Source organism: Camarhynchus parvulus, chromosome 28, assembly GCF_901933205.1.
Source record: "Camarhynchus parvulus chromosome 28, STF_HiC, whole genome shotgun sequence".
Classification (NCBI taxonomy): domain Eukaryota; kingdom Metazoa; phylum Chordata; class Aves; order Passeriformes; family Thraupidae; genus Camarhynchus; species Camarhynchus parvulus.
This window is the reverse complement of record NC_044598.1, coordinates 2,638,295-2,658,393: the sequence shown is the minus strand read 5'-3', so window position 1 is coordinate 2,658,393 and position 20,099 is coordinate 2,638,295. Positions and strand designations below refer to the sequence as shown.

General features: G+C 59.9%; 1 protein-coding gene across 3 annotated transcripts; it reads left to right on the top strand.

Annotated features, from left to right (window-relative positions):
- Nucleotides 1-435: 435 nt before the first annotated feature.
- Nucleotides 436-19,268, top strand: PALM (paralemmin). 3 transcript variants are annotated; one of them, XM_030966759.1, is made up of 9 exons: nucleotides 436-571; nucleotides 7,626-7,674; nucleotides 10,290-10,370; nucleotides 10,442-10,572; nucleotides 12,635-12,755; nucleotides 12,894-12,915; nucleotides 13,119-13,181; nucleotides 14,718-14,849; nucleotides 16,778-19,268. In XM_030966759.1, exons 1-9 carry the CDS (start codon nucleotides 567-569, stop codon nucleotides 17,302-17,304), a joined length of 1,131 nt encoding a protein of 376 aa, XP_030822619.1. In that variant the 5' UTR covers nucleotides 436-566; the 3' UTR covers nucleotides 17,305-19,268. The 3 variants fall into 3 exon arrangements, with proteins under 3 accessions (XP_030822619.1, XP_030822620.1, XP_030822621.1); XM_030966760.1 differs by lacking the exons at nucleotides 436-571; nucleotides 14,718-14,849 and adding an exon at nucleotides 7,160-7,502; XM_030966761.1 differs by lacking the exons at nucleotides 436-571; nucleotides 13,119-13,181; nucleotides 14,718-14,849 and adding an exon at nucleotides 7,162-7,502.
- The last annotated feature ends 831 nt before the right edge of the window (nucleotides 19,269-20,099 follow it).

Here is a 20,099-nt window from a genome sequence, read left to right as displayed (position 1 = left end):
CTGCCAGCGTTGGGTAGATTTCCCAACGGAGGGTGGCTCAGGGCTTCCTGCGGCAGTTTGCCCATCAGGGCCGTTGGGTTGGGAAATAGGGGAGTGGAACGGAGGAGCAAAGAGCCGCCGGTTCCTGGAGTGGGGCAGGACGGGGTGGCTGCACTCACAGGAGGGGGGGTTACACCCTGGCAGGGGCTGTGCTCATGGAGGGGCTCTGAATGCAGCCCCTCCAACCCGCCCCAGCATCCGCTTCGGGACCCCCAGAAGCTTCCCCACCTCCAGGTAAGGGGTGGGGGGGCCGGGACCCATCTGGGACCCCCAGGAGCAAATAACCCAACCCTGGCACGGCCCGAGGCCGGCTGACTGATGGGCGGCGGCAGTGGCGGGGCGCGCCCGGCAGACGGAGCTGTGCGGGAGGGAGGGAGGCGGGAGCACCGGCGCGGTCCCGACATCCCTGCGCATCCCGCAGCCCCGCCGGGGATGCCGCCGCCCGCCGGGCCCTGAGCGCCGGGACGCCGGCGGCCGCCGGCCCCGCTCCGCCGCTCCCCGAGCCCACCGGAGCCACCGCCGGGACCATGGAGTGAGTACCGGAGCTTCAGCGGGATCCCGGTACCGGGCCGCGGCTCCCCCGGGCCCCGCCGGCTCAGACCGCAGTAGCGGGGAGGGGGGAGCGGGGAGCGGGGCCGGGGCTCGGGACCCCCGCGCTGGGGCTGCGGGAAGATCGCTCCGCCGGCTCACGGAGCTCTTACCGGGGGCTCCTAAACCCCCGATGCCGTGGTTGGGGACTCCGAACGTGGGGTCTCATATCCCCCTGCTCCCGGGCACTCAGCACCCCGAAACCGCAGGGCTCGCATCCCCCCGATTGTGGGGGTTCAGCGCTCCGGTACTGGAGGTTTGAATCCCCTTATGCTGAGGTTTGGGACCCCCAAAAGCGGGGGTGGGGCTCGCATCCCCCCCGTTCCTGCGCTTGTGACCCCAAAACTGGGGGCTCCCATCCCGCCAGATCCTGGAGCTCAGGACCCCAACACCGGGGGGGCTCCCATCCCCTCGGTTCCGGGGCTCGGGACCCCCATCCCGGGGCCTCCTTCCCCCGGTGCCGCTCAGCAGGTGCGGCCCCTCCCCGCTCCCGGCTCGGGGGGCAGCGGCGGAGGCGCCGGGATCGGGGTGCGGGGGTGCCGGGGCTGCTCGGGGTGTCGGGGCTGGCAGCGGCGCAGGAATCGGGAGGAGGGGGGTGGACAGGGCGTTTATTTTTGTGTTTTGAACCTGTTGTTGCTGCTGCGTGCGGTGGGGTGAGTGGGTGGGAAGAGCTGCGGACCCCTCCCTGCGCTGCACCCCCAGCCCCTGCTCTGGGAAGCGGCTGTGGCCGGGGGATCCTGGGGAAGCGGCTCGCAGCCGGACAGACGGACGCTCTGGGAGCCCGGCCTCATCCTTTGTGTGCTGCGCTGGGGCCCTGACCGGAGCCCGGCGGGTGGGGGAAGGACGGAGCAGGCAGAGGCCACTAGGGGCTTGTGGCCACCGACTGTCCCACTGGTTTTGTCCCTTTTAGGGACACCGGGGGTGACAGGGCTTGGGGGGCTGCTCGAGGTGCTGCAAGGCAGCGCTGGCTCCATCTCAGCCGGGCCTGGTGGCTCTGGTGCCCAGCATGGTGAACAGCCCAGCAGCTGCCTGGGCTTGGCACTGGGTGCTCCTCCAGGCACTTTGGGGGTGCTCCTGGTGGGCACCTCACCCTCGGGGGCACCTCGCCGCTTGCCACTGGGCAGTGACACAAGGGGGGCTCAACAGGTCCCTCCCAGCACATGGGAGCCCTGAGAGGCCGTGGGGCACTGGGGAGGGGTGGGCTGGGGGTGTCCTGGGCTCAGGGTGGGCTCTGGGGCTGGAACTGAGCTGGGGGTGCTGTGGAATTGGGGGTGCGGGGGGAGGCACCGAGGGCTCCCTGTGCTGCTGGGCCGGGGCCTGGGGCAGCTGCACGGCGCCACAGTCCCTGCAGGAAGGAGCCTCTTTGGGGAGGAAAACGTGTGTGATTTGCCAAAAGGCAGCAGCCAGGGGAAGGGCAGAGCCCAGGGGTGTGCCGTGCCCTGGGGAGGGGGTGAGGAGCTGCCGGGCTGGGCTTGGGCTCTCCTGGGGATGGTGCTGGACAGGCTGGTGGCTCCTGGGCTCCACATTCACCCTGCTCTCGACCAACCCTCCCAGCAAGGGCCAAACAACCACAGAGGGGTGCAAAGGGTTTCTCCTGCCAGCTCCATGCACTGCACCTGCCAACGTCTCTTTATTTTGACGGAAAATCCATGAGTGACCCCAGGTGGGGGGCACAGCCACGAAGCAAAACAACAGAACTCCTCCAGCCACTCAGCTCCAGAGCCTGGCTGAGGGGCTGGAGGGTGAGGAGGGCCCCAGGGCACGGGGGGCATGGCAAGGTGCTGCTTGGCCTGGCTCTGTGGCAGCCAAGGGCTGTTGGGGTGGGCACGGCTGGGGTGGGCACTTTGCCCTGGCTCCTGCTCTGCCTTGGCACAGGCAGTGCCTGGAGGAGGGTCCTGGCTGCCACCATCCACTGGTGCCCAGGGAGCTTTGGCAGAAACTTTCCAAGTCTGGAAAAGGCTGTGCTGGTCCCTCTGGAGCTGCTCCTGTGCCCTCTGCTCCTGCTGCTGTCAGTGCTCGTGAGCAGCTGCAGCTTCTGCACTCACATCTGCCTGCTCTGCTGGTTTGTTTTGCTGCTCTCCCCTTGGCTTTGAGGGTCTCCTTGGACTGAGGCTTCTCCTGGTCCTGCCTGCCCTGGTTGGAAGGTGGCAGTTGCAGGGGAAGGAGGGAGATTTCTGCTTGGGAAATAACTGACTTTTCTGCCATGAGTCCTTTGGCAAGGGACTCAAGCCCTCGCTCTCTGCTGGCATCCAGGGAGAAATAAAACCCAGGCCAGACCCTGCTGCCTCCAGAAGGGATCAGCTCCGTCCTGTCCGTGTGTCCAGCTGGAGCAGCACTGTCACCCTTCCCAGCTGTCCCAGAGGAGGCCACAAACCCCACAACAGCACCCCAAAACATCACCCCACAACATCACCCCAAAACATCACCCCAAAACATCAACCCAAAACATCAACCCACAACAGCACCCAGCCCTGCCTGGGGCTGGCACATCATGGGCTTCAGAGCTCAGCTGGACCTGCCTTGCTGGGAGGAACTGGGAGGAACTGGAGCAGGTTTCCTGGGAAGCCTCTGCTGGTGGTGTTCCTGCTTCCTGGCCAGGAACAGCCCCTTTCCCCAGGGAGATGGGGGTTCATGGGGCTGTAGCTGAGCTGGGAGCTGTGCTGGGAGCTGAGCTGGGCCTCCAGCAGTGGAGGTGCCCCAGGAAAGCTGAGGAGGTGCCCTGGGACAGGGCTGGGGCTGGAGGCACAGCCCAGATTCCTGCATCTCCTCAGTGCATCCTGAGACAAGCAGCCCCCAGGTCCCAGACAGGAGCCACTGTCAGGGACAAGGATGAGCCTGGAGGAGGGAGAGGAGCCGGGTGGATCCTGCCCCAGACAGGTTTTTCCCTGGCTTGGGCCCAGCCCCTGGGCTTGGCACGGAGCACTGAGCTCCCTGTGAGCCCCCAGGGTGTCATCCCCCATGTCCCTGCTCTTTCTCCCTGCTCCTTGTCTGGGTGTCAGGGCTCCCAGGGGTTCCTGTGCCTGGATCCCCCTTCCTGCTGCCTTCTTGGAGCATCATCTGTGCCTGTGCTCATGGCATTGCTGTTCCTGGCACGCAGGAGCCCAGGGATGGCTGGTGACAAGGGACAGGTGCCACATCCTGGCCAGAGCCAGCACTGCCAATGCCCCTGGGGGTGGGGAGCAGCCGGCTCCACTCTCATTCATGAATCCTGGGGGGAGTTTCCTTGCTCCTCTAACTGGAAAGGAGCTGGAAACCCAAGTGTTTGGAGGGCACTTGAACCATTGTTTGAAAGATCTGTAATTTTCCAATCAAACTCCCTCCCCGAGCCTCCGTTCATCAAATATTCATGGGATCCATTTTCTCCTGGCACTCCCAGCCCACGTCTCAGCCCGAAGAATCAATCAGGCAGCTCGGCTTGCTTTAATGCATCTGCGTTTTTCGGCAGCCTGGGGCTGCCATCTCCTCCCCCTGCCTGTCCCTGTCCCTGTCCCTGTCCCTGTCCCTGTCCCTGTCCCTGTCCCTGTCCCTGTCCCTGTCCCTGTCCCTGTCCCTGTCCCTGTCCCCTCCCCGGGCAGGGGGATGGCTGACGCTGTGCAGGCAGCTGGGAGGAGTGTGATGGGCGCTGGGGGGATGCAGACAGTGCTGGGCAGGGCAGGGGGGATGCCCTGGATGGATGCAGCAGGATCTCAGCGTGGTCCCCACCCTGTGCTGGCCACGCTCCTTTCTGCCCATCCCTGCCCCATCCCGCTCCGCTGATGCATTTGCCTTCATGGTCGATGCGTGGCGGCCCCGGGGCGGCTGCAGCCCCCTCCCCTTCCCCTCCTTTCCCTTCCCCTCCCTCTCCTGCCATCGGGGGCGTTCGATCCCGGCCCCGCTGCTCGTGGCTTTGTGACAGAGCTTTGCATCCTCGTCACTCCGGGCTCCTGGCGTGGAATGGAGCTGGAAATCAGCGCTGATGCCTCGATTGCTGCCTTTGCCACACGCCCCGGGCCTGCACAGCGCTGCTGCCCATGCACGGAGCTCTCCTGGGCTCGCCCAGCTCGGGGCTGAGCGGCTGGGGAGGGAGGGCAGGCCAGGGGAGCAGCTCCAAACGGCTCTTCACACATTTGGATGAGCTAATGGGAAAAAACTGGAGGAAGGCAAATAAACATTATTGTTTCATGTCAGGCGGGGAGGAGACAAAAGGTCACGGGCTTCCCTTGTGATGGTGGGAAACGGCAGCATCAGCAGGGCTGGAAAGAGCTGGAGAGCCCAGGGAGAGCCCGGGGAGAGCTCGGGTGTGTGTGTTTGTGCTCACACGGGTGTGTGGGTCCAGCCTCAGGCCTGGGGATGGCTGCTGGGTGCTCCCAGGGCATCATCCCCCCGTCCCTGCTCCTTGTCTGGGCTGGTGGCTCCTGGGATCACCTTCCCACCTTTGCTGGCACCCAGGATGGATCAGGAGCACCAGAAGCCCTAAAGATGCCCCAGTGATGCCACAGCTCTGACTGGCACTGTGTTGGGGTGCCAGGCCCGGGAGGGCACCCCAACCCCTGTGATCTCTCTGCCACCATGAGCAGGAGAGCCCAGGGAGAGCCCAGGTGTGTGTGTGTGTGCTCACACGTGTGTGTGGGTCCAGCCTCGGGCTTGGGAATTGCTCCTGGGGGTCCCCAGGGTGTCATCCCCCCTGTCCCTGCTCCTTGTCTGGGCTGGTGGCTCCTGAGGAGCTTGGTGGCCCTGGGTGCTCCCAGGGTGCCATCCCCCATGTCCCTGCTCCTTCTCCCTGCTCCTTGTCTGGGCTGCTGGCTCCTGGGATCACCTTCCCACCCTTGCTGGCACCCAGGATGGATCAGGAGCACCAGAACCCCTAGAGATGCCCCGGTGATGCCCCAGCTCTGACTGGCACTGTGTTGGGGTGCCAGGCCTGGGGAGGGCACCCCAACCCCTGTGGTCCCTCTGGCACCACGAGCATCCCCCCACATCCCCCTGAGCATCCCCCCACATCCCCTTGGCACTCTCCTGTTGCCATGGCGCCGTTGCCATGGTGCTGTTGCCAGGGAACCATCGCCAGGGAACCGCCTCCATCAGTCACAAGGCCCCCAGAGACGGGTCAGGGCAGGCAGGATGGGGGTTTTGGGGGGCTTGGGACCCCCTCCCTCCACTCAGCACCTTGTCCCAGCAGGCAGGGACTGGGGGGGTCCCTGCTGAGCCCCCCAGGATGGATCAGAGCCCCCAGGGCAGGGTGTGAGCAGGCTGAGAGGCTGCAGCGAGGTTGTCCCAGCCTGTTTTGTGTCTCTCCCTGGGCCAGGAAGATTCCTGGCGTCTGACCTGGGAATGTGGAGTCTGCAGCAAATAATGGAAAATAAAAGAGGATGGAGGAGGGAGGAAAAAGCAGAACAGAATGTTTCAGGAATGCTGTAAAAGTTTGGATCCGTGGAACAGGGCGAGATCCAGGAGAGAAACAGGGCTGGGAGTGGGGGGGTGCCAAGGGCTGGGCTGAGGGGACCCAGAGCAGGAGAGAGCTCGTGATGATGGGGTGTGGGGTGGTGAGGGGCACAGGGGACACCCCAGGGGACACAGGGGACACAGGGGTGTGAGAGCAGTGCCGGTGGAGCAGTCCCAGCGTCGCTGCAAACAGCACAAAAATAACCACCACAAAAGCAACACCTTCCCCTGGGTTTGTTTTCCTGGCCTGGATTTTGTGCATCACAGGGATCCCCAGGCTGTGTGGGGTGAGGGGAGGACGGCGCCTCTGAGCAGCTCCCAGTTCATTGCTGCCTTCGAGGAGGGAGCAGAGGCTCCTCTCACCCTGCAGAGAGTGGGGCAGCCTGTGAGGGCACACACACGGCTGGCACACGAGGGCACAGCCCAGGGTGTCATTTGTGGGGCTCAGCACCCCTATCTTTGTCAAACTCCCTCCCCGGGAGCCCGGAGCCCACCTCTGCCCCTTGCTCTAGGAAAGAAGCAGAGCTGATCCATCCCTGACAATGCCTCAGTGCCTCCCACCCTAATTAGTGCCACAGCTCAGCGCTTCATTAGCACCGCCTGGCCAGCAGCCAGCGGCTCCCGTGGCACATCCCGGTCGCACCGGGCACTGCCCGGCACCTGGTGCCCCGGGGCTGGGCTGGGCTGGGTCAGCACACCTTGGGGACAAGGAGGGCGGGGATGGGGACAGGTGGCTGTGGGGATGGGGACAGGTGGCTGTGGGGTGGGGATGACCCCTCTGTGCTGCACTCCAGCACCCGGGAGAGCCGTGCCAGGCCAGAGTGGCAGCAGCATCCTGGCACGGCTGGGCTGCTGAGGTGCCCGCGGGTGGCACGGGGAGCAGAGGCTGCTGGGGTGTGTGTCTGGGTGTGTCCGTGTGTCTGTCTGTGCACACGAGTGTGTCAGTCTGTCTGTCCGTGCACACGTCCCTGTGTGCGCAGCCCGGAAAGGTCACAGCCGGGGAAAGGTGTGAGCAGCCAAGAAAGGGGATGGAAATTGGAATGGAAAGCGTGAGCCAGGTTGGAACACGGGGCAGCCAGCAGCGCCTGCTCCAGCCCCTCACAGCCCCAGCATCATCCTGCTCCAACATCATCCTGCTCCATCTCCTGACAGCTCCATCATCCTTCTCCAGCCCCTCACAGCCCCAGCATCATCCTGCTCCATCTCCTCACAGCCCCAGCATCATCCTGCTCCAACATCATCCTGCTCCATCTCCTCACAGCTCCATCATCCTTCTCCAGCCCCTCCGTGCTCACAGCTTCCCTCTGCACCACAGCAGGATCAAGTCTGCATGAGATGAGTGCTCCAGGGGCTGGGCAAGGCCGGATTTGGGCAGGATTTGGGCAGGATTTGGGCAGGACAGGGGCCAAGAGGTGCCTGGAGGAGCTGAGCAGTGAGGGGCGCTTGGCTCCAGGGTAGGAGGCGGTAAAAGGGAAGGGCTCAGCCTTTGTCTGTGCCCCACAGTCCCAGTGTCCCGGCTGTCCCAGTGACCTGCCACTGGTGGCACTGCTCACAGCTGCTCTCTGCTCTCTCTGCAGGGTGGTGGAGGCCAGCTCCCTTCAGCAGGAGAGGCTGCAGGCCATCGCGGTGAGTCCCTCCCCACGGCCCCGGGGCATCACCGGCAGCACGGGGGCACACACGGGCAGGGAGGCGGGGGCAGGAGAGCTGGGGAAGGCGCTCAGCCACAGATCGGACTCAGAGTGGCCCGGTGCGGGCTCTTCTTGGGGTGTCACAGCTTGAAACGGGGACAGAGCGAGCGACAGGCAGCCGGGAGGTTTAATTAACGAAGCAGCGCCTTGACGAGCCCCAAGTGAGGGAAATGAGTGATGATTCCTTCCCCAGGAAGGGCTGAGGATGCTGCTCTCCCAGCCATGCCCGGCATGGGCACTATGTTATATATATTATATTAATAATATTATTATAAATGGCTATATTATATAAATATATATTATAAATAGGTATTATATATATAAATTACAAATAACTAATTATAAACAACTACATTATATATTATATTAATAATATCATTGTAAATAACTTTATTATATACATATATATATTATAGATATATAATATATATAAATTACAAATAACTAATGGTAAACAACTATATTATATATTATATTAATAATGTCATTGTAAATAACTTTATTATATAAATATATATTATAGATATATAATATATTAAAATTACAAATAACTAATTATAAATAACTATATTATATATATTAATAATATTATTATAAATAACTATTATATGAATATATATTAGAAATATATGTTATATATATGAATTACAAATAACTAATTATAAACAACTATATTATATATTTATATTAATAATATCATTGTAAATAACTTTATTATATAAATATATATTATAAATATATGTTATATATATGAATTACAAACAACTAATTATAAATAACTATATTATATATATTATATTAATATTATTTTAAATAACTCTATTATATAAATATATATTAAAAATAGATATTAGATATAAATTATAAATAATTATAAATAACTATATTATATATCTTATATGAATAATATTATTATAAATAACTATGTTATATAGATATATATTATAAATATATATAATATATAAAATTATAAATAACTAATTATAAACAAGTATATTACATATTATATTAAGAATATTATTATTAATAACTATATTATATAAATATATATTATAAATATTTATACAAATTATAACGATCTAATTATAAATAACTATATTATATAAATATATATATGTAATAAATATGTATACAGATTATAAATAACTAATTCTAGATAACTATATAATATATATTCTATTAATTAGGGAGCAGTTGGGGGCCCTGCTGAGCGACCCCTCCCAGCTCCGAGCAGGGCAGGGGAGCTGCTCGAACCCACCCAGCGCAGCCCCAGCGCCCAGCCCCGCCGGCAGCCGGCCGATCTCTGCCACACAAAGGGCAAATTGTTCTGGAGCAGAGCAGAAAGCGCCGGGTCTGACTCTGCTGAAACGATCTGGAGCAGCCCCAGGATGGGTGGCAGCGAGGGGGGGACGAGGCAGAGCCCGCGGGGCCGCCCGAGGGGACGGTGACATTTGGAGATGACATTTTGAGAAATCCTCCACAGCCTCAATGCCTCGGTTTGTCCCAGAGAGAGCAGGGATTCGGTACCAGCCTTGCTGCGGGGTGTTCCCAAGGCTGGTGTGAAAAACGCCCAATCACTTGTTTTTTGGTTGTTTTTTTTTTAATTTTATAAGTTTAATAATAATAAAATAGTTACAAAAATAGTAGTATAATTACATAATTATAATAATAATAGTAGCAATAATATATAATATAATAATTCTATTAAATATATTTTATATTAATGTAGTAAATATGATCGCCATATATTAATAGTTATATTAAATATATATAATATATATAATTATAATAATAATAGTAGCAATAATATATAATATAATAATTCTATTAAATATATTTTATATTAATGTAGTAAATATGATCGCCATATATTAATAGTTATATTAAATATATATAATATATATAATAAAGATATAATTTAATAATTAGTAGTAATAAATTGGACAATTTGGATTAGGACAATATGAGACAATAAAGACAAAGAGTTATGGACAGTCCGGGTGCCTTTTCTGGGCAGCACAAGCCTGAAAAACGACACAGTTAACAAAAGATTAACCCTTAAAAGCAATAACTTGTTGCATATTCATACATCTCATACATGGTGCATAAATTCCATTCAAACACAGGATTCTGTCTGGTCATCATCAACTTCTCCCTCTGAATCTTAACAGTGTCTTCAAGGCGGGAAGAAGTTCATTTCTTCTGATGAGGGCAATAAATTCTCTTTCTTTGAAAGATTTAAGTGTAAAGATTCAGGTGTCCTGTGGCTGCTACCTCGGTGCGAGCCCTTTCTTTAAAAACAGTCTCTTACAAAGCATCGTTTCTAATTTAACATTTTTTTATAACCCAAAACTACATTTACCACACTACTTAAGAGAATTAACACAGCATCACTTTCTAACACAAGACGTGTAATATTCATTTGACTATTTGCTAAAAGCCAATCACAAAATTCGCATTTTCCACACCGGGGAGCCCCAATCCCCGGGGGTTTGGCCCCGGTGCTCTCCCCCTCCCCGCACCGACCCCTCCCCGCCGCTCCCGTCCCTGCAGGAGAAGCGGAAGCGTCAGACGGAGATCGAGAACAAAAGGCGGCAGCTGGAGGATGACAGGCGGCAGCTGCAGCATCTCAAGGTGAGAATGCCCCCTGGAGCCTCCCCTGGCTGCGGAGGGCAGCATCGTGATCCCCTCCTTGTGCTCCCCAGTCCAAGGCTCTGCGGGAGAGATGGCTCCTGGAGGGAGCCCCAGCTTCTGCCTCCGAGGAGGAAGAGGCCATGAAGAAACAGATGCAGGAGGATGAGGTGAAGACCAAGGAGCTGGAGGAAACCATCCAGAGGTAACAGGGCCGGTGTGGGGATGGGTGTTGGGGTGCAGGTAGAGGGCACACGAGTCTCTCCAGAGACCCCTGGGCATCCCTGGCACCCCTCCAGCATCCCTGGGCAGGTGGATGCTGAGATTCAGGTGCTGGGAGCAAGGCAGGGCACGCTGAGCTTGGAACTGCTGTGTGCGTGTTCACAGGGGTCTCAGGTTGGGGGAAGAGATGAGGATCTGACTCCATGTTTCAGAAGGCTTGATTTATTATTTTATGATATATATTACATTAAAACTATACTAAAAGAATAGAAGAAGGGATTTCTTCAGAAGGCTAGCTAAGAATAGAAAAAGAAGGAATGATAACAAAGGTTTGTGGCTTGGGCTCTCTGTCCAAGCCAGATGACTGTGATTGGCCATTAATTAGAAACAACCGCATGAGACCAATCACAGATGCACCTGTTGCATTCCACAGCAGCAGATAATCAATGTTTACATTTTGTTCCTGAGGCCTCTGAGCTTCTCAGGAGGAAAAATTCTAAGGAAAGGATTGCCTGTGACACTGCTAGGAGAGGAAAACTCCCCATGGAGCTGCTGGGGCCCACCCTGGAGCCTGAGCCCTGAGCCCTGGCTGGGTTCTTTGCAGCTTTTCTTGCAGCGAGAGCCTGCCCAGCCCTGCAGCCCCTCTGGGCATGGCCAGCTGCGCCTCTGTTGGGTGTCAGTGGGATCCACAGGGTGGGGGACATGGGGCTGGGATGCTCAGGGTGCCCAGCACCCTCGATGGCTCCCTTCTGTCCTCATCCTGGTGGCCCTGCCCTTGGGAAGGAGCAGAGGAGAGGTTGGGAAGGGAGATGGCTCAGCCCCTGCCCACCCTCCCCGTGTCCCTGGGCAGCCTCAGGCGGGCCCGGAGCCCCGGCCGGGCTCGGAGGTGTCCGGGCAGCGTGGCAGGAATGCAATGAGCCCCGGTGGAGCCGCTAATTACCGAGCAGCCGCTAATTACCGAGCAGCGGCGCACACCGGGGTCAGGCACCAAGGGGCCATTGTGCCCGGCTGATGGTGCGGGGCATTCCTGGCCGGCGCCGGGTGAGGAGCCCGGGGAGCTCTGCCGGGGGCTGCAGCCCATCCATGGGGACCCCCCGACCTCTGCTGCATCCCACAGGGGCTGAGAACTGAGGTTGTCCTCGTGAAAGCCCAGCCAGCTTTGGAGGAACATGTGCAGGAGCAGAAGGATGGTGGAGCAACACCAAGTGTGCAGGGGTCACTGTGCAGGGGTCAGTCCCCCTCCCAGTGCCCATGGTGGGGTCTCTGCCACCCATTTGGTGCTGACCCCATTGGTTTTTGTGTCAGGATCTCTCGCTGGTCACAGTGACCCCGAGAAAAGTTGGAAAGTCTCTTTTCCCAGCCCGGCGCTTGAAGAAGGAGTCAGGGCTCTTCATTTCTCGGTCTCAAGGTTGTTTATTGTATCTTATCTAAAAAATTTTTTCTCCTGCCCTGCCGAGATCCGCTCAGCAAGACAGTCCAGGCACTCTGCCTGCCCCAGGGCAGGGTTATGTCTTTATACTAAAAACTACATGTACAATGTTTACAATTACTTTCCAATCCCTATCACCTGTGTCAGACAGTGAGCTTCTACTCTAAACCAATCTGTGAGTGCCAACATCACAGCAGAAGATGGAGGCCAAGAAGAAGAAGGAGAAAGGCTGGACACACCCAGTTCCCTCCATCTTGCCTCCTGAACCCCCATACCAAAATCCCTAAAATCTACTTTTCCACCCCGTGATAACTTCACTAATATTCTACCTAAACTGTTGTGGCTTGCTGATCTTCATACAAGGTTGGTAATAATCAAACCCACAGGTGTTTTGGGCTCTGTGCCAGGGTCTCTGAGCCCTCTGGCAGGGGTCCTGGACAGCCAGAGGGATGTCCTGGGCTCCCACACTTTTGCTCTGCAAAGAGACAGCCATGCCAGACTCTATGTGTCCCTTGTGAGCCCAGGGGACAATCTGGGTGTCCCCTCTCCCCTGCCCCGTGTGCCTGCACCACAGTCCCCTGTGCCACACTCCCCTCAGCCCTGGCTCTCCCTGCAGGCTGGAGAAGGAGCTGGAGATGCTGGAGAACAGCAGCTCAGTGGCTTCAACCAAGGAGAACCTGGCAGAGGCAGCAGCCAAGGAGGAGAAGAAGGCAGAGGCTGTCCCCAACACGCAGAAGGTGGGCAGGGCTGCTGGCCACGGGGTCTGGATGCCCATCCCTGGTGGGCATGGGGGGTGTGTGGGTGGTGGTGTGCACGCAGAGGCTCTGTGCCAGCTCCTGGAAGCTCCTTTAACCTCTCCCTTCTGTTTTTTGCAGAGTCCCCTGGGCACAGTTAAGGGTAGGTGAATCCTGACCCCCTCTCGGCCGTGTTTGAGCACCAGCCGTGCCCTCCTGCTGCCCCGAGGCCAGAATGGGTGGGCAGAGCCAGACCAGAGCCCTGTCCCCGTGTGCCCTGGGCGGGGGAGCCCTCCCGGGTGCCAGCCATGGGGGGACACGCTGGGGCACAGCAGGTCTCAGGCAGTGTCTCCTCTCCATCTCCAGCTGACAAGAGGCTCTCCAGCAGCCCCATGAAGGCAGTGGAAGGCAGTGAGATGATGAAGGCGGGTAGGTGCCCGCCGAGCTCCTTCCAGGCTGCTTCCCCTGCCCTCTGTGCCACCCTCAGCTTGCTCAATGCCTTTCCAAGCGCAGGGCACTGAACATCCCTCACTGGTTCTGCTTTCACCCCGCGGCTGGTTTGTGGCTCAGGGCCCTTCCACCTCAGCCCTGCTCCATGTCTCTGCTGCAGTTCCATCCTCCCTGCTCTGTTTGCAGCTTCTCTGTGCAGGGTGAGGCAGCAGAGTGCCAGGCACAGGGGGCTGTGGGGCACAGGGGGCTGTGGGGCACAGGGGGCTGTGGGGCACAGGGGCCAGGCTGCCTGGGCTGGGGGGGTTTGGGACAGAGCTCAGACTGGCACCAGCATGGGCCAGAGCCCACCCTGGGGCCTTGGATGGAGCTGAGGGCACCCCACTGCTGGCAGGGGCTGGCCAGGAGTGGAAGGAGAGATGCCAGGAGTCACCCATCCCATGGGGGCAGAGGGGCTGTGCCAGCACCAGCACCCTCATGGGGCTTGCAGCTCCCTGAGCATGAGCCTGGCTCCCAGCCAGGCCCCACGGGCAGCACTGCCCACTGCCAGGACAGACGGACACGGCTCAGCCCCAGAAGCACAGCGGCCAGGGAGGTAAGGGGATGCCAGCGGCACCTGGATGGACACGGGTCCCAGAGGAGGGATGTGCCAGGGATGTGCCACACCTGCCTCTGCCATTGACTGCTCCTTGCTGCTGCCTTGCTAACACTGCTGAGCCCTGCTGGGCACCGCTGGGCACCTCTGAGCCCTGCTGGGCACCGCTGGGCACCACTGAGCCCTGCTGGGCACTGCTGAACACCTCAGAGCCCTGCTGGGCACCACTGAGTGCTCCTGAGCCCTGCTGAGCATCACTGAGCCTTGCTGAGCATTGCTGAGCCCTGCTGAGCACCACTGACCCTTGCTGGGCCCTGCTGGGCACCACTGAGTGCTCCTGAGCCCTGCTGGGCACTGCTGACTCTTTCTGGACACTGCTGGGCACCACTGAGCCCTGCTGAGCATCACTGGGCACCTCTGAGCGCTCCTGAGCCCTGCTGAACATCACTGAGCATCGCTGAGGCTTGCTGAGCCCTGCTGGGCACTGCTGAGCATCACTGGGCACCTCTGAGTGCTCCTGAGCCCTGCTGGGCGCTGCTAACACCGCTGAGCCCTGCTGAGCATTGCTGGGTGCTGCTGAGCGCTCCTGAGCCCTGCTGAACCTTGGTGAGCCCTGCTGGGCACCTCTGAGCCCTGTTGGGCACCTCTGAGCACCTCTGAGCCTTGCTGAGCATTGCTGGGCACCTCTGAGCGCTCCTGAGCCCTGCTGGGCACCGCTGAGCCTCGCTGAGCATCACTGGGCACTTCTGAGCGCTCCTGGGCACCACTGATCCCTGCTGAGCCCTGCTGGGCACTGCTGAACTCCTCCTCACCCTGCTGAGCCCCACAGCGCTCCCGCCACGCTCCGTCCCGCCGCCACGCTCAGAGCAGGGCACGGGCAGGGCCAGGGCACCGTAACCCGCGCTGTCCCCTCTGTGTCCCAGCCATGTACTCGGTGGAGATCACCGTGGAGAAGGACAGAGTGACTGGGGAGACCAAGGTCCTGTCCAGCACCACCATGCTGCCCCAGAACCACTGCCTGCAGGGCGTCAAGGTGTACGAGGACGAGCTGAAAGGTACGGGCCAGCTCGCACCGGGGGCAGGGGACAGGGAGCTGCCACCCAAACGTCCCAGCAGGGTCAGGAAGGGCAGGGGATGCTCCTGACACCAACTGCAGCCCAGTGGATCACAGGATTGTCATGGCAGCACGGTGTGGATGGTCCAGGTGGTTTGCACAGCGTGACCCTGCAGTGCTGGAGAGCAGAGAAGAGGCTCTGTGCTGCCCAAGAATGTCCCATGGGCAGGGAACGTGCACTGGCACCATGCTGGCCTGTCCCACAGGCTGGCAGCAGGGAGAGTGGCTGATGGGGTTGGTAGAAGTGCAGCATCAGGGGCTGGTCCCCATCTGCAGCTTCTGGTTTTGGGAACATCTGGGAACCTGCTCAAAATGACCATCGTGGTGGCAAAGACCAGCCAGACCCAAATGACCATCGTGGTGACAAGGACCAGCCAGACCCAAATGACCATCGTGGTGACAAGGACAAACCAAACCCAAATGACCATTTTGGTGTCAAGGACCAGCCAGACCCAAGGGACCATCGTGGTGGCAAAGACCATCTGTGGAAATGGAGCATCCTACTGGGAATTGTGCTGGCTGAGTGGACCAAACCCCTCCTCAAGGAGAACACAGCTCTCCCATTCAGCCCCTCCGTGTGGCCATGGCCATGCCAGGCTGGCCACTGTCCCTCACTCAGTGCCTGCCCACTGACCATCTCATCATGGCCCAGGTCAAGTGGAGAACACAAGGAGCCCTTGGCTGCTCTGGCCGTGACATCTCTGCCCCCAGTGCCACGAGCAGTGGGCTGGGAGAGCCCCATGTGGTGGGGACACAGCGGGGCAGCAGCTGCCCAGCATCTCTGGGGGCTCAGGGGTGGCAGTGGTGACCTGGCAGAGTGTCACAGCAGCCCTGGCCCAGCTGGCTGCCAGCAGACACCGTCCTGCCATGGCAGCTTGGCCTGGCAAACAGCCGTGGTTCCTGCAGGGCTGGCTGAGCCTGAGGCTCTGGGGACAGCTCCTTCCACTGGGCTTTTGTTTTCATCTCCCTGGCTGCTGCCAGGTGATGAGAGGGCTCTGGCAACAGCTCTGGGATGCTGTGGGACTCCCAGCCTCAGTGGCAGCACCTTTGGAGAGGGGAAAGGGTCACTGTGTGACCACAGAGAGGAGGGTTGGGATGCTGGGGAATCCCAGCCTCAGTGGCAGGACCACAGAGGGGAGGGTTGGGATGCTGGGGGGGCCCAGCAGCACCTCTGGAGATGGGGAGGTCACTCTGTGACCACAGAGGGGAGGGTTGGGATGCTGTGGAATCCCAGCCTCAGTGGCAGCACCTTTGGAGATGGGACAGGGTCACTCTGTGACCACAGAGGGGAGGGTTGGGATGCTGTGGGAGTCCCAGCAGGACCTCTGGAGATGGGAAGGTCACTCTGTGACCACACACAGGGGAGGATTGGGAGGCTCTGGGAGTCCCAGCTTCAGTGGCAGCACCTTTGGAGAGGTGAAAGGGTCACACAGGAGCCGGGGCTGACAGCAGGAGCTTTGCCAGGTCACTTGGTGCCCCCATCCTGAGCCCCTCTCACCCTCCCTCCTCAGTGGCAGCACCTCTGGGGAGAGGACAGGGTCACTGTGTGACCACAGAGGGGAGGGTTGGGATGCTGTGGAGTCCCAGCAGGACCTCTGGAGATGGGGAAGTCACTCTGTGACCGCAGAGGGAGGGTTGGGATGCTGTGAGGATCCCAGCCTCAGTGGCAGCACCTTTGGGGAGAGGACGGGGTCACTGTGTGACCACACCAGGGAGGACTGGGAGGCTCTGGGAGTCCCAGCCTCAGTGGCAGCACCTTTGGGGAGGGTGAGGGGTCACACAGGAGCCGGGGCTGACAGCAGCAGCATCACCAGCTCATCTCATGCGCCCATCCCGAGCCCCTGTGACCTGGCTCTCTTGTCCCCGCAGTGGTGCACGCGGTGGGTGCCGAGGACGGCGCCCTGCAGAACGGGGCTCACCCCCTGAGCTCCTCCGAGGTCGAGGAGCTCCTGCACAAGGCGGACGAAGCCACCCTGAGCGAGGCCAAGGGCGGCCCGGGCAGCCAGAAGGCGACACCCAGACGGGAGATCACGGGGCTGCAGGCCAAGGTGGCACCGGCCGAGGGGACAGAGGGCGGCCAGGAGCAGCAGCAGCCCGTCACCATGATCTTCATGGGCTACCAGAACGTGGAGGATGAGAACGAGACCAAGAAGGTGCTGGGGCTGGAGGGCACCATCAAGGCGGAGCTGGTGGTGATCGAGGATGCCGAGGGCAAGGCGGAGCCGGCTCTCAAGGACCACACGCCGCCCAACGGCACCGCCCTGGAGCCGGCGGCCGCGCAGCCCCTGGGCGAGGAGGGCTCGGCGGGGCAGGGTGCCAAGGCCACAGATGCCAAGGAGGCCGAGCAGGAGACAGACGTGAAGAAGCAGCGCTGCAAGTGCTGCACGGTGATGTGAGCCCCCCGCCGAGCCCCCTTTCCCCCATCCCACCGGACACCGGCCCCTCTTTCTGCACAACCGGGGAGACCCAGCGCGGTGCCAACAGCGGGGATGCCCGCCCCGTGTGCCCGGTGCCAGCCCCGTGCCGCCCCCCACCAGCGCTGCCTGTGGTATTTATTAGTGCCCCCCCTCGCCCCACGGTGCGCCCAGCCCGTCCCCGTCACAGCCCCTCTGTCACCGGCACCGTCCCAGCGCCGTCGGAGGATGGGCAGGGGATCGGAGGACGTCGCTGTGTCCGTGGATGACTCCCCGGGAGCCGCCAGCCCGCGGTGGGCATCGGAGCCAGCGCCGTGCCAGCGCCGTGCCAGCGCCTCCCTCTGTGCCTCCAGCAGGGCGAGGTTCGGCTCTGCTGGCCGCTGGCTGCCCCTGGACATCTCTGCTCCATCTCCTCAGCCCCGCGCTCCCCGAGCCCTCCGGGGCAGGGCGTGCCCAGGGCATGGAGGGCAGCGCCCGTCCCTCCCTGGTACCGGGCTGTGCTGATGGCCTGGGGCTCCTGCAGGGCCTGCTCTGCTCCTCCTGGGCTCAGCTGCACGTCCTGGAGCCCTCACTGTGCCAGCTGAGGGGGCTGAACTGTGCCCGTGTCCCCCTGGGGCAGTGCCAGCGAGGGAGGGGCAGCTTGGGGGGCTCAGCCCTATGGGGCAGGAATGGGCTGGGGCTCCTGTGCTTCCTCGTGGCTCAGCATCCTCTGTTCCCTTCCAGTCTCTGCCACTCAGCAGCTTTGCAGAGCCCCGTTCTGGGGTCCTGGGCTGCAGCTTTGGGGTCCCCAGGGTGGGGGGCAGCCCAGTTCACCCCAAATTCAGGCTCTGGGAGCTGCCAGAGGGTCTGGTGTCCCACAGAGGGCAGCTTAACCCTGCACCCCAGCCCTTCAGTGGGGATTTCACCACCAGCACCAGCCTTTCCTCCCCACTGAGACCTGCTGGGGCAGCCAGGGGGGCCCCCCATGGTCCCCAATGCCCACATCAGCTGCCCCTGAGCTCCCCGGGAGCTTTGGGCAGGGTGCAGCCACTGGTGAGGGATCCCTTTTCACATGGGAGAGGGTTCCTTCTGCCCAGGGATCCCCCAAACGTGTGAGGAGCAGCAGCCGAGCTGCCCAGCCCACCAGGACACCGCTGGTGGAGCAGCCAAGGATGGGGCTCAGCTGCCCCGAGGATGGGCCTTTCCTCCCCCCCACACTCCCCCCGTGTGAGCAGTGCCACCCCCTGTCCCCATGCCATCCCTGGTGCCCCCCAGGTGCCCCCCAGGCTGCAGTTTTGCCCCCATTGGAGTCACTGCAGGGCTGAGCCGCTGTCCTGAGCGCTGCCCGGGCACCCAGAGCCCCTGGGAGAGGCACGGCTGGGTCAGGGGGGCTTGGGAGGGCACTGCCAGGGCAAGGGGGGCTTGGGAGGGCACTGCCAGGGCAAGGGGGGCCTCTCCTGCCCCTCCATCCCCTGCTGGGCACCGCTGCAGCCCCATTGCTGCAGAGCAGGGCACGGCCTGGGCGCCCCCACAGCCCTGGGGGCAATGTCACCTCTTGCCACCCCACGTCAGGGGCCAGCACCACCCACCCCATCCCAGCCCGGGCCCTGCAATCCCCCCCCGGCCCCAAACTGGGGTTCCCTCCCCACTCTTGGCACCCCCTGCCCCTCGGTTGGCTTTGACCCCCAGCCCAGCCCGGCCCTGGGGGTGGTGGGGGGCAGAGCAGACCCTCGGGGTGGCTGTGGGGTGTGACAGGAGGGGGTGCTGGGCCTGGCATCGTCCCCACCCCGCCCCACAGCACCCCTGTCCCCTCCCAGCTCTGCTGAAGTGCACTTCCCGTGCCCCTGAGCTTTTCACTTGTGCCGAAGCCGTTTGAATTCCCTTCCCCTTTCCCTTTTCCCCATCCCATCCACCTCAACCCCGTTGTTTGTAAAACACCCAAAAACCGAGCAAATAAAACTGTGTGAACAACCAGCCTGGAGGCACCGAGGGTGGGAGGCTGGGAGGGTGGGGGTGGCAGGTTTGGGGTGGGTTCTGCTGGTCCCTCCTTGTGTGGGCAGGGGATGGGGGGAGAGGGGGGGATGGGGCACCCAGGAGGTGGGAGGAAAGGGATGAGGGATGATGCTGCCCAGGTGAAGGGGATGTGCCTGCCAGGTAAAGGGGAGGATGGCCGAGCTCTCTGTCCATCCCCAGGCTGGTTCAGGTCCTTCTTCTGCCCAGGGCTGGGATTCCAGAGCTCTGTCCTGGAGCAGAGAGGGGTCTGGGGCAGGATGCTGGGAGGAAAGGGATGATGCTGCCCAGGTAAAGGGCACATGGATGCCCCCAGGTGCCATCACCACGTGGCCAAGGGGCTCTGTCCATGCCCAGGCTGGTGCAGGCCCAGGGCTGGGATTCCAGGGCTCTCTCCTGGGGCAGAGAGGGGTCTGGGGCACCCAGGAGGTGGGAGGAAAGGGGTGATGCTGCCCAGGTGAAGGGGACATGGATGCCCCTAGGTAAAGGGGATGTGGCTGCCCAGGTGAAGGGGGGATGCCCCCAGGTGCCCTCACCACATGGCCAAGGGGCTCTGTCCATGCCCAGGTCCTTCTTCTGCCCAGGGCAGGGATTCCAGGGCTCTCTCCTGGGGCAGAGAGGGGTCTGGGGCACGCAGGAGATGGGAGGAAAGAGGTGCCCAGGCAAAGGGGCCATGGATGCCCCCAGGTGCCATCACCACGTGGCTGTGGGGCTCTGTCCATCCCCTGGCTGGTGCAGGTCCTGTTTCTGCCCAGGGCTGGGATTCCAGGGCTCTCTCCTGGGGCAGT

Excerpts from the sequence above, each read along its gene's own strand:
- PALM (XM_030966759.1), top strand. Across the intron at positions 10,371-10,441 it reads GGCAGCTGCAGCATCTCAAG|TCCAAGGCTCTGCGGGAGAG; the intron begins GTGAGAATGCCC and ends TGTGCTCCCCAG. Across the intron at positions 10,573-12,634 it reads CTGGAGGAAACCATCCAGAG|GCTGGAGAAGGAGCTGGAGA; the intron begins GTAACAGGGCCG and ends CTCTCCCTGCAG.